The sequence below is a fragment of the Poecilia reticulata genome, chromosome 8, assembly GCF_904066995.2.
Source record: "Poecilia reticulata chromosome 8, P_reticulata-male-v2, whole genome shotgun sequence".
Taxonomy (NCBI): domain Eukaryota; kingdom Metazoa; phylum Chordata; class Actinopteri; order Cyprinodontiformes; family Poeciliidae; genus Poecilia; species Poecilia reticulata.
Genome location: NC_088837.1, coordinates 165,001 through 179,721, shown reverse-complemented (window position 1 = coordinate 179,721; position 14,721 = coordinate 165,001). Strand labels below are relative to the sequence as shown.

The 14,721-nt window shown below is 39.2% G+C and overlaps 1 protein-coding gene and 1 long non-coding RNA gene across 2 annotated transcripts in view; one reads left to right on the top strand and one right to left on the bottom strand.

The window, feature by feature from the left end:
• LOC103468219 (uncharacterized) overlaps nt 1-14,721 on the top strand; it is a 352,500-nt gene that overhangs the window by 193,530 nt on the left and 144,249 nt on the right. The window lies entirely within an intron of this gene.
• Nucleotides 8,860-14,721, bottom strand: part of hoxb9a (homeobox B9a) — a 9,442-nt gene continuing 3,580 nt past the window's right edge. The window contains exon 2 of the mRNA XM_008415119.3: nt 8,860-11,195. Coding sequence (XP_008413341.1) covers nt 10,960-11,195 — 236 coding nt within the window. The 3' untranslated portion in view covers nt 8,860-10,959. The remainder of the gene's footprint in view (nt 11,196-14,721) is intronic.

Below are 14,721 nucleotides of genomic sequence, written 5' to 3'. Positions count from 1 at the left end.
TTCTCCTGTCACTCTGGGGTTAGCCGCACTATTGGACTCCTCTGACGCTATTTCTGGTGGCCATCCCTTAACCAGGATGTGCAGGAATATGTCAGGGCCTGCAGCACCTGTGCTAGGGGTAAATCGTCCTACCGTCCTCCTGCTGGCCTGCTTCAGCTTCTCGAAGTCCCTTCATGACCCTGGTCTCACATTGCCCTGGACTTCATCACTGGTCTTCCCCCCTCCCATAATAAATCAGTTATTCTCACCATCATTGACAGGTTCTCCAAGGCATGCCACCTAGTGGCATTGTCCAAGCTCCCGTCGGCCCCCGAGACAGCCAGACTCCTTTTGCAGCATGTCTTCCGCCTGCACGGCATCCCATCTGAGATTGTCTCTGATAGAGGGCCTCAGTTTGTCTCGAGTGTGTGGAAGGATTTTTGCTCCGCGCTAGGGGCCAAGCCCTGTCTATCTTCTGGCTTCCACCCCCAGACCAACGGGCAATGTGAGAGACTTAATCAGGAGTTGGAGAATACCCTGCGTTGTGTTTGTGCATCTGATCCTGGTTCTTGGAGCACCCACCTATCTTGGGTGGAGTATGCACACAACACACATATCTCGGCCGCTACAGGCTTTTCCCCTTTTGAAGCCTCTATTGGCTACCAGCCACCTCTCCTACCATCCTCTTTTCCAGAATCAGCCACCCTTTCTGTAAAAACCCACCTCAGAAGGTGTCAGAGAGTGTGGGGGCAAACTAAAGCTGCTCTGCAACGTACCTCCGTTCAGAATAAAAGGATAGCAGACAGACGACGTATGCCAGCACCCCAGTACACCCCCAGTCAAGAGGTTTGGCTCTCCTGAAGGGATTTTCCCCTTAAGTCTACCTCTAAAAACTCTCTGCTAGGTTCCTTGGCCCTATTACCATCATTTCGGTCATTAGCCCCTCTACAGTGCGCCTCAAACTTCCTTCTCACCTCCGGGTTCACCTGGTCTTTCATGTTTGTCAGATCAAGCCTGTTCGTTCCAGTCCCTTGTGCCCTCCACCAGACCCCCCTCCACCCTCCCGGCTAGTGGATGGCAATCCCGCCTTTTCTGTCCAGTGCGCTCTGGCGGTCCGCCCTCGTGGGCGTGGCCGTCAATATCTGGTGGACTGGGAGGGGTATGGACCAGAACATCGGTCCTGGATTCCCCGTTCCTTTATTTTGGACCCTGATCTCATCTCTTCGTTTGAGAGGTCATCTGCTTCTACCTCTAGTTGTCCGCCAAGAGGCGTCCATTAAGGGAGAGGGTACTGTCATGTCCATGAAGCTGTGCTGTGAGTGTGTGTTGTCTCCCACCCTCTCTCCTGCAGGGCGTGTCGGACAGGAGCGGCCAGTTGGAGCCCATCAATCACAACTTGAGACTTGACTTGAAAAAATGCTCAAAGACTCGGACTTGACTTTGACTTTCATGCCATTGACTTGGGACTTGACTCGACTTGAAGCTGTTTACTTGAAAAGACTTGATATTTTTTATGCAAAGTCTTAAAATTTAAAAGACATTATTTATAAAGTGGCGTCATTAATTAATTTCACTCATTCCGTATCAATATGCGCAGACGGTCCCTCTGTTTTTCCTCTCTTCTTATGTATGTGTGCTGCAGCTCAACCAATCAAATTAACAGGATTTGGACATTTAAAAAAACGCGGCGACGCTACAGAGCTCAGGGAACGCAAGACGAAATAACCGCTCGAATATGCTTCCGCGAGTAATTTTTTTTGCCTACGGAGGTCATGAACTTTCAAATAAAAAACGAACTGCAACTTGCAAAACATGCAAGAGAATATCAGATGGAGATGCCACGACGTCCAACTTTGTCCGGCATTTGAAACTTCACAAAGATCGGTAGATGGCACTTTTCTTTTGCTGTAAGATAGTTGACTTTAGCTAACTTTGTGTTAGCATGTGTACTCCGGCAGATTCTGGACCTGAACTCAGGGAACAGAGTCTCTCTGTCCCATCATGATGATGAGCCGGGTCTAGTATCATCTAAGGATGCTTGGTGTATTTGAAGACATCTACGTTGGGAAATTATATTAACAATATATTGTTTACTGCAGTCAGTGCATTAAGTCAACTGTTTTTGACTTAATGCACTGACCGGCGTGACTGTCACATGTCGCACAGTACCCATTTCCAAGTAGTATAGCTTTGCTGGAAAAACTAATAAAAAAAAATATTTTTCTTTTTTTTGGCCATCTTTCAAAATTTTTTGTAAAAATAAAAATTGTACAATCTCACTGACCCTGAATATAACACTAAATGGGATAGTTAACTGAGTAAGACATAAAATAATGAGCTCATTATTTTGTGTTTAGTGATTCTGACCAGCTTGATTCACACAACATGTTTTTATCAATATTGTGTCATGTCCACGAAGCTGTGCTGTGAGTGTGTGTTGTCTCCCACCCTCTCTCCTGCAGGGCGTGTCGGACAGGAGCGGCCAGCTGGAGCCCATCAATCCATCAGGAGGAGCGGTTAAATAGAAGCCGGATCCTGATAGCGCTGCCAGATGGTTCTACGCTTCCAGTGAGTCCTCGTTCCTGGTCAAAAAGAGTCCTCGTTCCTTGGTCAGAAGTAATCCTCGTTCCCCCCGCCCCCATCTGGTTTGGCTTCCCGTCCGGCTGCACGCGGCTCCTGCTCGCAGCCGCTACCCGTCTCCTGCCTGGCTCCGTTTCCTGTCCGTCCGCCTTCGTTGCTGGATCATCCCCGCTCAACGCGCTCGCCTGCCTGTCCAACCATCGACCTCAGTGGATGCGCCGGCTCTCCCTCCCGGGACCTCCCCCCTCGCCTCCTACAAGCAAAACCCCGACGGGTCCTTACCCGCTGCCTGCTGCCGCTCCATCCACCCGTCTGTTTCCCCCAGCTGCTGGTCACAAATAAATTCAAACTTACCTTCTGCTTGTGGGCGTTTGTAGTTGTTTCTGCACTAGAGTCTAGTAAACAAACATGTCTTATTGAGATGTGAAATTGACTGTAGATTTAACCCACTTGGCCTGACAGATATTTATTTTACCATCACATCCAAATTCAAAAACACTCCACTTTATTTGCAACGATTTTGAATTTTTCATGTGGTTTATTTGTTAAAACAGACCAAATACAGTGACTGTCCCAAATAAATTTTGTGTTTAGAATATCTGGCCCATATTTACAGAGGACTGAAACTAACATACTTGGAAATAAAAGCAGAAAAATAAATGCACCACACCTTCCTGAGTTTACTTGTGATAACTTCTTATATACTTATTTCATGTTTTGAAAACTATGATTGTTGTAGTGTTAATGTTTTTTTTATGATTAGAAGGAGTAAACTGAAGTCAAATGTAATTTATGAATGGCTGTAATTTATTTTCTGACATTTGTTTACTTCTGACAGATTTGAAGAATGCCAGATGAATAAGAGGATCACAAATGAACCTCAACAGCCTTCCATATCACAATTTCTGGACACTCGTGCTGGGCAGTACAGTATGAATCATCCACAGCAGAAAGCCATTACAAATGACTTAATTATTGGTTGCAATCTGCCCCTGTCTATTGTGGAAAACAAAAGTTTTCGACACTTTCTGACAGTAGTCGACAGCAAATACAGCCCAATATGTTGCAGAACAATGACATCAAAAATAGAAGATATTGCTGCTGAGAAACATTTGATGTTAAAAACCCTGCAGAGCCAGACTGATCATGTTTCAGTGACAGTGGACATTTGGTCACACTGAAAGATGAGGGGTTTCCTTGGCATCACTGTGCACTGGATACAAAAAGAAATTGAGAGGCTCGAGGTGAAATCAAAACTGTTGGCCTTTGAGGCCTTCAAAGGCTCGAACACAGGTGAAAGAATCTGTGAAAAGTTTGAAGCTGTATGCGATGAATACAACATCAAAGATAAGCTAGATTACATTATAAGTGACAATGCTGCCAATATGCGAAAAGCATTCACTGTATGCTTTCCTACTGAGCAAAGCGAGGAACCTGATGATGATCATCATCTTGATGACCCAGAGCTCTGGCATGACTTACCCTTGGAAGATCAGGAAACAGTCGGTGCTTCTTTGGGAAAGAAACATCGCCTGCAATGTTTTGCTCACACACTTCAGCTGGTGGTGAGAGATGGCCTGACAGAGACCAAAGTGGCATCTCCTGCTCTTTCAAAGCTATCTAAGCTCAGCTCACTACTGCACACAAGCACAACATTGAAAGATGTGTTTGAAGCTGAATTTGGTGAACGGAAAAGTATCCCTGCTTCTGTAATCACAAGATGGAATTAAACAGTGAGACAAGTGAAGGCGGTTCTTCAATGTGAACATCTAAAACTCTGTGCTATTCTTGGAAAGGCCGGGCACAAGTTGTTATTCACAATACGAGAGTGGAACTTGTTGAAGGAGATGGTGGACATCTTGAAACCGTTTGAAGAAGCAACTGATTTGACACAAGGTGAGAAAATAGTCACGATCAGTGCTGTTGTCCCATCCGTGCTGTCCCTCAATCACCACCTTGAGAAACTGAAGCCGCAAGTCCGTTTCCTGAATGGTCTGGTCAGCAGTCTCCATGCATCTTTGAACAAAAGATTTCTTGGAATTTTTATCAGTGTGCAAATGGCGAGAGCAGAAGAAGGGATCACTGCACCCTTTTCAAATCCAGTGTACCTCAAAGCAGCTGCTTTGGATCCAGCGTTTTCTCTGTTGTGGGTGGAACACCATGTGTTGGGCAGTCAGGACATGAAGACAGAAGTGACAAAAAGTTAAAGGTAAAGACTGTATTTGGTGTTCTTTTTCTGTATTATTTATTTATTGTCTAAAATTCTAATACAGGCTCTTTTACCGCTGTTACTTGGATGTTTTCTCAGATCTGATCCTGGAAAATGCTGCAGATCCTGCAACGTCGGAGCAACACGTGACTCCTGGTGATAAAGATCAAAAGGACTGTGAAGATGGAGGACTGTTTGCTGCTTATTGTAAGAGGCAGAAGAAGGATGACCAGACAAGTCCAGCACTACAGCTAAGTCATTACTTCCATATTGCTGATGGACAGAATGCCCTCTTGTTCTGGGCAATGAACATGCACACTCTTCCTTTACTGTTTAATGTGGCCACCAGAGTTTTGGCAGTGCCTGCTTGCAGTGCTCCAGTGGAGCGCATCTTCAGCTATGGTGGCATCATTTTACGTCCTCATTGTGCACAAATGACAGACTTTTGGCCAGTTTGGTCTTTTGCAAATGCAATGCAGAATAGTTAACTGAAATACAGTATCCTCAATTGCAGATTTCTGTTAATTGTTCAGTTGATATATTTGTTTTGTTTCTTCTGTTACTCAAACATGGACACATAAAAATATATGTTCACTCAGTGACCAGGTCAGAGAAAAGAGGACAAAAATGCTGTTATGTTTCTTTGTATTGTGCTGTGGAAATGTCCGCATTTTCGTCTTTTATTGAATATCAAGTTTAACAGAACTGCGCAATGAAGAAGTCCAATTTAAAAATGTTTTTTATACTTTGTGTTCAGCTGTACATGTTCTATCATTTGAGATAAATACAGATTTTAAAAAGAACGAATGGTCTATTATTTGAATTTTATGTATAATTGCAAATCATAAAAAAACAAAAAAACCCCGACTCGAAATGACTTGAAATTAAAGGTTCCTGACTTGAGACTTGACTCAACTTTTGCCTGTCTTGACTTGAGACTTGACTTGACTTGAGGACAGAGACTTGAGACTTACTTGAGACTTGCAACACAGTGACTTGGTCACACCTCTGGTTCTGAGTGGCTGTTTCTGACTGAGCGGAGTAATTACGTATGCAGAACAGGGAGGAGATTTATTATTTTTTTAGAGATTATCTGTCTCATGTTAGGACAGCGAAAGTTTTAATTCGTATGTAAAATTTATTTTTTTTTAAGTTTGATGCTGTAGTTTTAAGCAGAGGTTAGGTGTGAGAGTCACTACCAGGTGGAGCAGAAGCGACGCTCCGTCTGTGAAATATTACTACCTGTAGCGCGTAGCAGCGGTTCAACAGCGAGAACAGAACCAGCGTCTTACATCGCAGCTCGAAGACTTAAATAATTTTGCGGGTTATTTGTTTAGCTTTCTGACCGTCATGCTAATAATCTGGGTGAATGTTTGTAGCTGTGCGCTGCTTTACGTGCTATCTGATCCTCCGTATGTCTTTTTTACTGCAGTGAGCCTCGATGTAGCCAAACTCCATCAAGTATGCCATTGTTTTTATGTCGCATTAGCTTCATTATGTTGATGCATTTTGACATGCTTCACCCCACTTGCTTCAATTTTCCGCCGCAACACGCAAACTTCCCCATTCACTCAGTGCGTTATAGTCCCAAATTGCTTAGGATTTGTTGCTGCGCGTTTGCACAGCGTGAAAGAAAGAGGAGACCAGCTGCATAGGCAGGCTGCGAAATGAGATGCAGGTAATCGGTATCGGCAACAAGAGCCAATGATCGCCGATCACCGATCATGCACTTTTTCACAAAAATCGTCCCGATTATGATCGGTGACCGATCGATTGGCACACCTCTAGTACATACACATCAATGCAAAATTTTGCTTTTTTATGTCTTCATATTAAAGGCATAAACATGAAGCCCTTTGACATGGTTGAAAATGTCAAAGGGCTTCAAAGTGATGAAGTTGTTAACAAGTTTGCCTTTCAGCAAGATGGTCCCAGTGAATGGGTTCAGATCTCATAAGTCTTTCTACATGGAACTTTTAAGTTATTTAAATTCCTGCAGATGATTTCTCCAGGTACTCTGGCCTCTTATCTACATCCAAACTGTACATGCTATTAGGTCATTCTGAATTACTCCTATGTTGAGTGCATTGTTGTTTGTCTCAGTGTTGCCCTGTGATGGATTGGCGACTCACCCAAGGTGTACCCTGTCCATTGACCACTGTGGTTGGGAACGAGCAGCCACACCTGGTATAGGTATATAGAATAAACAGATAGTGGTGTTTACGTATATTATCTCGTAGGGAATTTACATGCACTTTACAGACACTGCTAATTTGTAAGTGCTAAACTATTAAACTGTTTTGGCAACAGTTTGGCAACTGACAGGGTGAGTTACACCATGTCAGTTACTGCTTGAACTCAGAAAAATTACTAGTTTAACTAGAACATCTCTAGCAACAACCACAAATGATTGTGATATTAAAATAACTTTTGAGTAGTTTCTGTTTACTATGCTGTCACTTTAGAGATTTAGAGATCCATTAAGTAGTAAGATAAGTTTTTGTTATTGCTAACATTTGTTCTGCATATTGTTGAAAAAACTGGGTGCTGTGTTTTCAAAATTGTGCTTAAGCAATTATAAAAACATCTGTAAGATAAGCAAAGACTTGTCTTACTGAGTCAAACAATGAGACCACATCGTGCATGTACCGAATGTTTTGACAACAAAATAGGGTTTTTATCAGAAATTGTAAGCTTTGACTGAAGTGTTAACATTCTGAAATATTTTGGTAATTGTTTTAAGTGTGATGAAGAACTAGCCAATGTTTTCTAAATTGTGCTTAAACAATATTAAAAAACTGCAAATTCAAAAGCCTTCTTAACTACACCTATAAAAAAAAACTGGAAACATAAAATTGTAAAGATAAGTAATAGCCTGGAAATGCTAATCATACTGTGGATCAGCCTCATTCTGTGTAAAGACAAACAGGAACCACAATGGCATTGCAAACTCTTAATGGATGCATGATGTGGCTCCCAGTGAATGCATTTGTCATCTATTTGTGTGTATTCATATGTGTGTGTGTGTGTGTGTGTGTGTGTGTGTGTGTGTGTGTGTGTGTGTGTGTGTGTGTGTGTGTGTGTGTGTGTGGGGCGGGGGGGTGTAGAGGGAATTATGATTTCTTTTGGTGTTCAGCCAGGCTGACGCCCTTTTCCTTTAAGCTCTAGTGTACAGCAGCAGAGACACAACTGAGGAGACATATTTGAGCCACATGTTTTACTCATCTGAGTCTTTCTCAACATCTCATTCCGTTCTGATTTTTTTTTCAAGAGGTGAAAAAATAAGACAGGTTCCCATTCCTGTCTCATCCAAGTTTCACACTGAAAAATAAATGTTTTAATTTAAACAAATTAATTGCTGTTGCTCTCTTTCTCTGTAAAAATAAATAAATAAATAAATAAATAAATAAATAAATAAATAAATAAATAAATAAATAAAATAACAACTGAAAATAAACAATTAAAAAAGGAAGCAGAAACCAAAACAGTCAGACTGGCATAAGGTCTTAAATTTAATATGATGAGGAGTGCCAGTGCACAAAGCATGAGATACAATGCAGAAATAAGAGGGGAGGAAAACATACAAGAAAAAAAAAACAAAAGTAGGAGTTTGTGTGCTCATTAAGAAAGATTCTTACTGTGATCACATGGTTTAGACAATATGGATTAATTTCAAGATCATTGACCAGATTAATCCACAGCAAATCTCAACAGACTAATTTTGTAAAGAGATCAAAATACTAAGACAGTAACCAACACAAAGTCTTTAAAGGTTAAGAAACCACAATAAAAATATGAGTGTTTAAATCAATTTTGTTTAGCATTACTTAATATTTATCATATCTTTTCCTCTTCTCTTTTCCAAAACACAGTCATTATATCACTATCAAATAAATTCACAATAAAAGACACACAAAACTCATCAGACTGACATCAAACTACATTCAGACAGCACAACATGGACAACAGAAAATAATCCATAGTACAGCAAGATAATGTGTTTCAAAAAAAAAAAAAAAAAAAAAAAAAAAATATATATATATATATATATATATATATATAATATATATATATATATATATATTCAACTTATTCGACTTATTTAATCATGAAACAAGGTTACTTGCTTTGTGTACAATAAATTAGAAATGTTTCATGTTAAGACATTTTAATTATTTTTCTAGCAATATTTCCAGCAAGCAATGCCTTTAGACAGATTTAACAGACAACAAAATACGGCAACAAAATAACCTGTTCAAAATAATTCGAGGCATGCACAAACCGTGTAAACATTTTTTTTCATCAATGGAGAGTGTGATGCTGCTTATTTTAAAATTTGTAGCTCTTGTCTGGATAGGACCATTCCAGTTGACCAGGTTACACTCCTCCACACTCACACACATTTACATACACTCAACTAAACTCACCTGTTCATACCCCAGCCCCGTGAACACACTTGCACTCACACTCTCACTCACCTACATTCACTTGCTGGCACTCAACTCACCAACCCCTCACCACACACACACACTCTCATGAACTCAGTCACACTTTTCTGCTCATAAGCATACTTACCAGCATTCACCTGCACTCACACAACGACTAACACTCTACTCACACAAGACTTTTCCAAATGCAAACCAGATACCATTCATGTCCACACTTAACACAACAGCACAGATACAGAATGGTTGACCAACATTGCCACCACCAGTTTTTGATTGAAACATAATAATCATAAATGTTTAGAAGATATCCTCAAATGATAATGGTAAGAACTATAATGTTAAAACAGCAGCAGAAACAAACAGGAAATCAATCCTAAGTATCACGGTAGTTATAGAAACATGTTCAGGAGTTAGGCATCAGTGAATGATGCCAAATCATTCAAGCAGTCATTACTTATAGGAGTTGATAGCCCTTTTGCAGTAAACGTCCTGAAATAACAAAAACCTTGCATAGCAGACACTAAATATTTTGTATGTAGAAAAATAGAGAGAATTTCTTCTAAAATGCAACTTGACAGCACAGTGAATAAAATCTTTACTATGGCAATACGCTGTTATTTTCCTTCTGCTGACTGATGATCTGTGTATGCTGCACATGCTGCTTGAGACAATGCAACTCCTGTTGTTTAGAAATAAATCTATAAATGTCCTTGTTTTAGGAATGTCAGGACTGGTGAGAAACTGGTTTTCCAAAGTTGGCGCCCGTCTCCAGCGGTCACAGGCCAAGAAGCAGGTAACTCCATAGACAGGTCAGTTCAGGGTGAGTGTTTTCACAAATGCAATATCTTTTGTTTAAAAATAATGGAATAGTCTTTTCTTGAATTTGTGGTTTTGTACAGTCTGAATTAAACAAAATTTAAAACAATTGTACAACTTTACAAGGCCGTTATTATTCATATGTTAGCATAAAGGTCTGTGGATGGTCTTTCATTTTTGGATACAGTTTCGCCACTTCTGTGCTTCTGTTGGCATCATGTATCAAAAATAAGGAATAGCACAGTTTGAATGAAAGAAAGAAAGCTTCTGTTTTTCTGTTAGTAATCAACTTCTGTCTTTTATTTATTAAAATGTTAACCAGCTTCTTTCCCTTTCATATGTACTTATGGCTTCAAGTACTTATATTTTTTACCACGAGACTAGTGATGCCTGCATTCTGTATGAAGTCGAGTTAATTGAAAGGAGAAAATGCCCATAAAGAACTGCTGCACGATCAACCTCATTCATTAACATAAGCTTAAACGATTTTATGTATTACAGGAAGTGAACACTAATCTTCTTTCAGATGTTGGTAGTTCTATAAACTCTGGTCCAAGCCAATGGACTTCCCACATCCCTTAACTATATCTATGTGTTCATGTATTTAAGAAATAGAGTCAAACTCAGTTCACTGATTTCATTAAAAGCTCTGTATGAATCTGACTTTTTCTTGCATATTTTGAATACTGTGTCAAAGCCTCCTGGTTTATCATTTGAAGAGACTGACTGATGGAAATGAAGGTTGATGTACATGTCTGTTCAGAAAGGCCATTGTATTCTGGTTATACAAAAAAGGTGCTTCATGATGAATTTAATATATGCTATGAATCTGTATGTGTGTGCGTGTGCATGTAAGAGAGTGAGAGAGAGAGGGATAGAGAGAGAGAAAGTGGTGAGTGATCATTTGTAATGTGTTCTTTAGTCCCACTACTCCTTGGTCTGGTCTTTGCTCTGTTTCTTCATTTTCATTCTCCGGTTCTGGAACCAAATCTTCACCTGCCTCTCTGTCAGGTTCAGTGCACGGGCCACCTCATGCCTCCGGTCTCTTGTGAGATACATGTTGAACAAAAATTCCTTTTCAAGCTCTAGGGTCTGGTACTTAGTGTATGGACACCTCTTCTTCCTGGAGGAGCGTGCATGAAGCCAGTTGGCTGATGGGTCATCTGTAGGAACAAAGTGAGAAGAAACAAAGTAATGTGACAATGTATGTGAAAAGGAAGTGGGGGAGCGAGGGGTATGTCTGCTACATCTAGTGTCAGAGAAACGCAAAACCAAAACGTTAACATGTTGGATAAGCGAAATTACAGTCTGACTTCATCAATCATGATTTCATCATTGCAAGCAATAGCTGAAGTCTAAAAAATAAGCTGGAAAGCTACCCGATTACAGAACTACAGTCATGACCATAAAAAACTCTCCCATCAGGAGGTTGCTTCAACATTCAAATCGCACAAATCTGATATTCAACACATAAAAATGTCACAGAGTAGAAGGAAAAGATTGTGGTTCAATAGATAAATAGATGTTATGACTAAAAATATTTCAGAATCAAAAAGATTATTTCCCTCGGTGATTACAAACACACAAAAAACACACCCACACGCGCACACACACAAGGAAGATGAACTACAGCTCTGTAAAGCTTTCATTATCATTCTTTCTCTTCTGGGACTATGAAGATCATGTTACGGAAGTCACTGCATTGCCTCTGATTGTTCCTTTCGGAAGCAGAAATATATCTCTCGAAGAAGATATTTGAATGTATGATGTTAATGTTTGGATTTTACTAAATGGTACATCTTTCACATGTTTGCCTTGATAAAACCTAACAAACAGGTAAAAACAGCAGTTAAATCAGAAAAAAATTTGTTGCTTTTTTCCATTATTTTAGTTATGAGAAAATAAAGGCTACGTTAAAGGCTACATTAGCATAGTCTTTATGCTAACGTATTGTTTCATTTTATATTAAATGAAACAATATGAGACTTATATAGTGCTTTTCAACCCTCATATAAGTATAGCATCTTTGAGAATCCTTACAATAAAATAAAAATGTCTTTTATGTAATTTAGTTCTCTTGCGTCTTCTTGGAACCTCTAAAGCGCCGAGACACTTAGAAAACAAAAGTGATGTAGATCATGTGTTGCTTTGTGGTAACATGGATGTGAAATACTAAATCACATTGTGTGGTACATAATTAGAGCCTTTGAATTGAATATTCCTATTTTTGAAAGGGGAGAAAAACCAGCAGTTACATTCTTTCTCAACATTATTTTCCCTCACAATGTGGCCTGCCTGGTTTTTCACAACAAACTACGAAATCCTCACCCTCAGTATTTTTGTTGCTTTCAGATCGATGCAATTAGTCAAGATTTGTTTTTCACATATTGGCCTTCTTTAGGGCTTGGAAATGTCTGTTCTACTATAAAGAAATGTTTACTATGAAACATCTCACCTAGGTTGAATTCTGAAAGAAAATGCTTTTACATTATTTTAACCCTTAAGATTATCCCTGGATTTTCAGCTGGTGAGAAGTATTAATATATCTGTAAATGTAGTTAACTTTACATACTGATCTTACCTGATGTCTAAGAAAAAAAAATATTTCCAGTATGGTACAGGACAATTCTTGTGGATTTTGGGGGAAATCCAAAAGCATTGACTGTAATTGTTGCAGTCTAAAAGCACAAAAACGTTAAGAAGAAAATATTTTTTTTTTCTGAATACCAACTATAGCTTAATCTCAGTTTTGACTTAATGTGTCATCAATTTTTACCCAATCTTCATCAGACTTTCAGTAATCAGCTTCAGTTATTGGCACAAAGAGGCCAATAACTGAAGAAAGCAAGAATGATCTTGGCTCTACCAACCAGTTATTGACTCAGTATATCTTAAAGCTAATTTAACTCTCTGTGTGGAATACTTTTCGATCTTCAGTGTTCAAGTAATAATAAATAAATAAATAAATAAATAAATAAATAAATAAATAAATAAAATGACATAAAATAATAATATTAATAGATTTTTTTTTCATGTGCATTTCATCTTAAGCAATGTTTTTATTTTAATAGACAGATGTGACAAATAAGGAGGAGACCATGTTTTATATTTTAAAGATTAAAATTAGATAAACAGTGGAACTTGTTATATATATAATGCAGTGTTAAACAGGAATAATAGGCCAACATAGTGCTGTAGCAGCATACCCATCTGGATCTGAATGATAGGTGCCCTATTCTCTATTCTTCCTGTAACCAACAGCTTCTATCATAGAACATGTCCTCAATACCCTCTGGAATCAATTTTCTCCAGCATGTTCAGAGTGTCCAATGTGGCTAGCAAGCAAAAGATCGATTAAATTTCAGATCAAAACATAATTTTTGCAAAAGAGACAAGTATGTATATGTGTATTGGTGGAGATTGGGTGGGGGTTTTGCAGTACTTCTAGCAAACTGTAAAGTGGGTCCTTTGCATGCCTTGTGTGTATTATCACCTTGAGAGTCATTAATTACTATTGGAGCAAGGCCACAACCATGATTGTCACCAAAGATGATAAATGGGGGTGGAGGAGAGTGAAAGGTGTGCTTGCGCGAGTCTGAGAATGTATGTGTGGGGCTGGGGCGGGGTGTTTGAGTTGTATCTATACCATTCAACCCGTGCATCAGCCAGGTAATGCGTGGTTTGTCCACATAGAAGAAAAGATGGACAATCATGTCCAGTGATGAATAATGCTGCTGTGTGATTGTTGGCCTGTGTGATAGTTATCTACCACTGACTAGGTAACCATGTGATGTGTGGCCTCGTTGATATTTACATGGAAACAGAAAACAAAATGTCAACAACACAGGCCATTTTCTTCTATTTTTGCAATTTTCTTTTAATAGTTACAAAAATGTACCTCTCTTTTATCCCAAAGGCAGTGTTACATCTCGAAGTCATATTTTATTGTCCTGTCCCTGTGCCCCGTCTCTCCCCTTCACCAACAGTAACATGCCAATTAATGGGGTTGTTCATCCAGCGTTAACATAATTCATTTTGTGGTAATAACTGTGTGAGTTTACCCAGCAGCAGCACAAGGACTGAAGTGTGATTTGGTAGTTCATTCTGGGTGGCTGCCCAGCTCCCATAACAAAAAGAAAATTGTGTAGCTGCAAAGAGACTTTATTTAATATTTTATGACAACTGTCCTGCTGTCAACATATATTATGCATATAATAGTACTTTCACTGCTTTTACTTACTGAAAAGCGAATAAGACATGCACTCAAAGAGTTCAAGTTAAAAGTTTACTGTATCTGTCACGCTGTCTTCTTCAGACTCTTGTCTTCAAATTACAGATTGTGGCCCTGGAATCTTTCCTCTGCTGAAACCAAATATTTTAGAAGCAGGAAGTTTTGCAGTGTTGCTGTTGAGTCGAAGTTGAGTCGATATCCTGAAATAAAGACTTTGCATATCTACAACTTTCCAAATACTTGTCATAAATAAAATTAATTTTTCATTCCTATTTAAGGTTGTTTAATTCTTTTCGGGGTTTTTTATGTAACATGATCATTTAAAAAATTTTTATTTTTTAGCCCATTGATTTCGACCACATAAGCTTACACAATTTGTTGGACTGAAATTAAATGAAATGTCAAATGTCTATTATTTTTTTATACATTACTATTTAGAGATCATTCTTATTGAAACA